This window comes from Myotis myotis, unplaced genomic scaffold (genome assembly GCF_014108235.1).
Source record: "Myotis myotis isolate mMyoMyo1 unplaced genomic scaffold, mMyoMyo1.p scaffold_m19_p_4, whole genome shotgun sequence".
Lineage (NCBI taxonomy): Eukaryota > Metazoa > Chordata > Mammalia > Chiroptera > Vespertilionidae > Myotis > Myotis myotis.
Genome location: NW_023416346.1, coordinates 58,455,760 through 58,460,277, shown reverse-complemented (window position 1 = coordinate 58,460,277; position 4,518 = coordinate 58,455,760). Strand labels below are relative to the sequence as shown.

The window sequence follows — 4,518 nt, the reverse complement described above, 5'->3', positions numbered from 1 at the left end:
CTTTTCAATTACTGTGTAGTTTTCTTGGTATAGATAGACCACAGTTTATTTAAAATTTCCCTTTCGATGACAGGCTATCTTCAATATCTTGGCTATTAAAAAAAATGCCACAATAGACATCTATCTATGCTTTCCTGTGCTCATGTGTATCTATATCCCCATGGTAATACAAAACAGTAGAAGTGCTGGGTCATATAGAATGCACATTTTTTTACTGCTTTATTTGTCTTTTTGTTTTTCATTTGTAAAAGCTATTGTGGTATTAGAGATATTTTCCCATGATCTGTCATGGTACTGCAAATATTTTCTCCCAGGTTATTTGTCTTTGGACTTTTGATATGTTTTCTTTATAACTTCTGGATTTTCTTTCATGCTTAAGAAGATAATCACATCACAAATTATACATTATTTCTTACTTAATTTTTATTTCAATATTTTATTTTTAATTTTTTAAACTAAATTTTTATTGATTTCAGAGAGGGAGAGGGAGAGGGCGAGAGAGAAACATCAATGATGACAGAATCATTGATCAGCTGCCTCCTGCACACCCCACACTGGGGATCGAGCCCGCAACCCGGGCATGTGGCCTGACCAGAAATAAAACTGTGACCTCCTGGTTCATAGGTTGACATCAATCACTGAGCCACACCAGTCCAGCTGAATTTTGCACTTTTAATAAGCACTCTAGATGTAAGGAGCTACCTTTGTTAAGAGTTCTGTTATACAATGTTGCAATAATGTTATAGACTGAATTTGGTGAATGATCCCTTTCCTATTTCTCTAGAAATAGATTACTGCCAATTTTATGCAGTCAGAAATAAAATACAGTGGGGCCTTGACTTACGAGTTTAATTCGTTCCGTGATGGAGCTCGTTAAGGAGCTTGTAACTCAAATTACTCTGTCAACTCAGAGCAAAAAAATTGGGCCGAGAGACGGCTCGTATCTCGGAAAAACTCATTAGTCGGGACACTCGTAAGTCAAGGCCCCACTGTACTTATGTTTATATACATATGTATATACATATATTTTGTAAGACTAAAATATATACACATATCACATATATACACTAAATATATAACACACATATGTATATATGTACACTAAAAGTATATATTTTATATATATTTATAAATAATATGTTATATATTATATATTAGTCTCACAAAGAATTTTTACAAATTTCAGCAGGGGAAAGGAGAGAGAGAGAGAGAGATTATTCCTTTAGATCTATTTCCTGAATCACTTCGTATAATTTACGCATGCCCCGAAGACTCTTCTGAATGAGTAAGGCAGGCCTGCCAGGAGCCTTCAGGAGGAGAATATTTCATGAGAAAAGGGAAACAAAACCTTAGTCCTTAGATTTAGAGCAAAAACTCCGACTACAGCATGCTATCTTTTTCTCAACCTTTTATCAGAGTCCGACCCCCAAAATGGACTCATCATGTCTGACTCCTATGGAGAGGAGGGATTGTGGCACTGAAAAACCAAAAGGGGCTGTTTTGCTAACAACAAGTATTCCTAGGACAATCCCCACCTGTGTTAAGTGTCATTATAAAGGAGACTGAGGCTTCAGAAAACAGAGTGGGGAGTTCAACCCACTGGGGACTCCAGGTAACTCAGTGGGGATTTGGCACTCAGCTCCAGTGCCCCATCGGCAGTGGGGCCAGCAGAGAGCAAAGGACCCAGCAGACTTGGCAGGACCCAAGGGAGACAGGGGTGGAGCTCACCAGCGCAGGACTGGCATAGAAACTCCTACCTCCCTGCCTGTTGGACTTGTTCTGGATCAGGGGTTGAGTCATGCCAGGGCCCTCCCTCAAATTACTATGTTCTGTGGTGGGTTGGGGTCCTACACAGCTGGGAACATGAGCCCACCAAGCACAACTCCTTTCTTCTCCACAGCTGCCCTCTGAGGCAAATGTTTTCCCCATGAAAAGACCAGGTCTTAAGCAAGTGTGTCTGTAATAATTGCCAGTTTTATTCCTCTGGCTAAGAGATCCAGAGGTGATTTAAAGTTTATATTCCTAGCTCTGTTATAAGAGTTTAAGTCTTTCACTGCCTTTCAAATGCCATTTACAAGTTCTTTAGCTGTGTCTGTTTATTTTTAGCTTTTTGTGACACAAATAATACACACACATATATATAGATATTCATTTTTTTGGGAAAATGAGAAGATACAGATAGGTTAAAAAAAGAAATAAAGTACAGATCACACAGTCACTATTAATGGTTTGGTGTATAATAATTCAGACTTTTTGCATTATAGTGCATATAAATGGTCATTATATGTGTGTATATATAATGTTTTACAATGTATTTTTTCCATTTACAATATTCAATGAGCATCTTCTCATGCAAATGAATGAAACATCCTATTAAATGAATGAGACTGGGTCTAAAGATGAGATGTTGGTAACAAGAGTCATATGTAAATCAAAGGAATATTGAAGAATTGGAGTAAAATGATAGCAAATATTTAGCAAGAAAATCCACACCAAAAGAACCCAGTGGTAGCTATATTAATAACAGATAATAACTGAATTCAGGCGGAAAATGCATCAAATGTGAAAAGGAGGGTCTCAGGAATGCCGATGGTTAGAATGCAGAGCCCTAAACTCCTTTCTCAGACCCCTTATCTCTTCCCAACACCTTTCCGTCTCATCTCCCTCTCTTGTCATTTCTTCATTATTAAAATGCTTGTAATCTATGTCCTCTTTAAATTCCTCGAGAGACTGAAGCAGTCTTTGCCTAAAATTCCCTTCAGTTTGCTGGCGTTCACATTCTCGATAGGGGCATTCTTCTCTCTTTGGCATGGGGCTCTTGGCTTTCCCTTCATTTTCTTTGCAGGGTTTTTGCATGATGTAGTTGTTTCCTGCTTAAGTCTAGGGAGAAAATGTAGAGTAAAATTGCTTGTCAATTTCTCTTTGAAGCAAGATGCTCACCTAATTCCCCACCTCTGCCAAACAGGTCCAGCCCTCAGAAGTTTGAGATTCCACCCCTTCCCAAACCTCCCCCCTTCTCTACTTTCCCCTCCCTCAGCAACCCACCAATTATCCAGCAGACAAGGCTAATGGAAGACTAAGAGTGAGCTGTGAACCTGCAAATTTTAACAGCTCTCTACCTTCCCAACACTCACCCGCAGAGACCCAGGTCTAGTATTTCCCTCTCTCTGACCTGTGAGAAATAGGGATAGTTTCTTCCTCTTTTTCTTGCCTGGAGATGTCTGTGAACCCAGATCCTGGGACCTGCAGACAGAAAGGAAGGGGGAGGGGAAAGGAGAGTTCTCTGGGGGATTCACCAGCCCCAACGGTAAGAGGAACGTTATTATTTGGAATCGAGGACCCTCATAACCATCGTTGACCAACATTTCCTACCTCCTGGCTCCCCTCCGGTCCCTATCCCTTCCTCCTGGATCTCTGTCTCCACTCCCAACCCCCTAACCCTTGGGCCTAGTCCTTGCAAGGCCCACTGTTCCCTCCCTCCCCACCCTCTCAAGCTGGCGTTGAATGAGACGAATTATTTTATATCTATCTCTAAATTTCTCTGTCTGCATCCCAGAATTCCAGCCGTTCTCCACACACCAGCCCACACCTCGTTTCCTTCAACAGAATTGGAGAGAGAAGGATATGGATAAAGAGAAAGCTTACCAATCTGAGAGAAGCTTATTATTTCTAAACTGTCATTGAATCCCTGAGTGTCTTTCAGGAGACTTCCACCTACTTCAGCCTCCCCTCCTACCCCCTTTCAAAAAATACAATTATCTCCGATGAGACTGCAGAGGTTTGGGGAAAGCCATTAGATTCAGCCATTATCACCCCAGGGGGACCAACGGTTCCCTCACACCAACCTGCTGGGATTTAAGGAATTCACGTCCTCCTTCTCTAGGCCACAAGCACCAATGCCTGCAGGGCAGTAAGGAGCTGGTACCCAGAGGAGAAAGAAACCTGAGAATATAGGAACTTCATGTCAGCTCTTGGTCACGTGAGTATTATGTCATCCTCCAACTCTGGTCCCCATTTTCCCCTCCCACCAGCTGTGCTGCAGAAGTGGAATGGCTAATCAACTTCCCACCCCCCACCACACCCGGCCCTGTCACTCATTTTTGTCATTGTTAAAGCCAGAAGTCAAAAGTGGCCCCTTCTTTCTGTGGATAAAATTTGTCTTTCTCTGATTACCAGAGAAGGGCTGCATCTTTCCATAGTCATATTAACCATTGTTACTTTTTAGTGGCTGTGTTGACAGAGAGGATTAGTCATTCTCTTCTAAGCCACAGGAACAGAAAGGTAACAGTCTTCCCCCTACCCTACCACCCACCAGTCAGTAATAGCCACCATTTCCTCTGCAGTTCAATTCTTGAAACTACGGACAAAAAGGGGCCATGTGCTAACCTGACAAGTTCAGGAAAGTCCTGCATGTTGGCCTTACAAACTCAGAGACCTAAAGTAATCACATACAATGGTCTGATATTAAAACTTTTAAACTAAAAGTGGCTCATGGTAGGTAGTCACGTCCTAAGACAG

General features: G+C 41.5%; 1 protein-coding gene across 1 annotated transcript; it reads right to left on the bottom strand.

The window, feature by feature from the left end:
* Window positions 1–2,577: 2,577 nt before the first annotated feature.
* Window positions 2,578–2,856, bottom strand: TCEAL7 (transcription elongation factor A like 7). The gene has a single exon (XM_036304579.1). The coding sequence runs from the start codon at window positions 2,854–2,856 to the stop codon at window positions 2,578–2,580; it is 279 nt and encodes a 92-aa protein (XP_036160472.1).
* Between the last annotated feature and the right edge of the window lie 1,662 nt (window positions 2,857–4,518).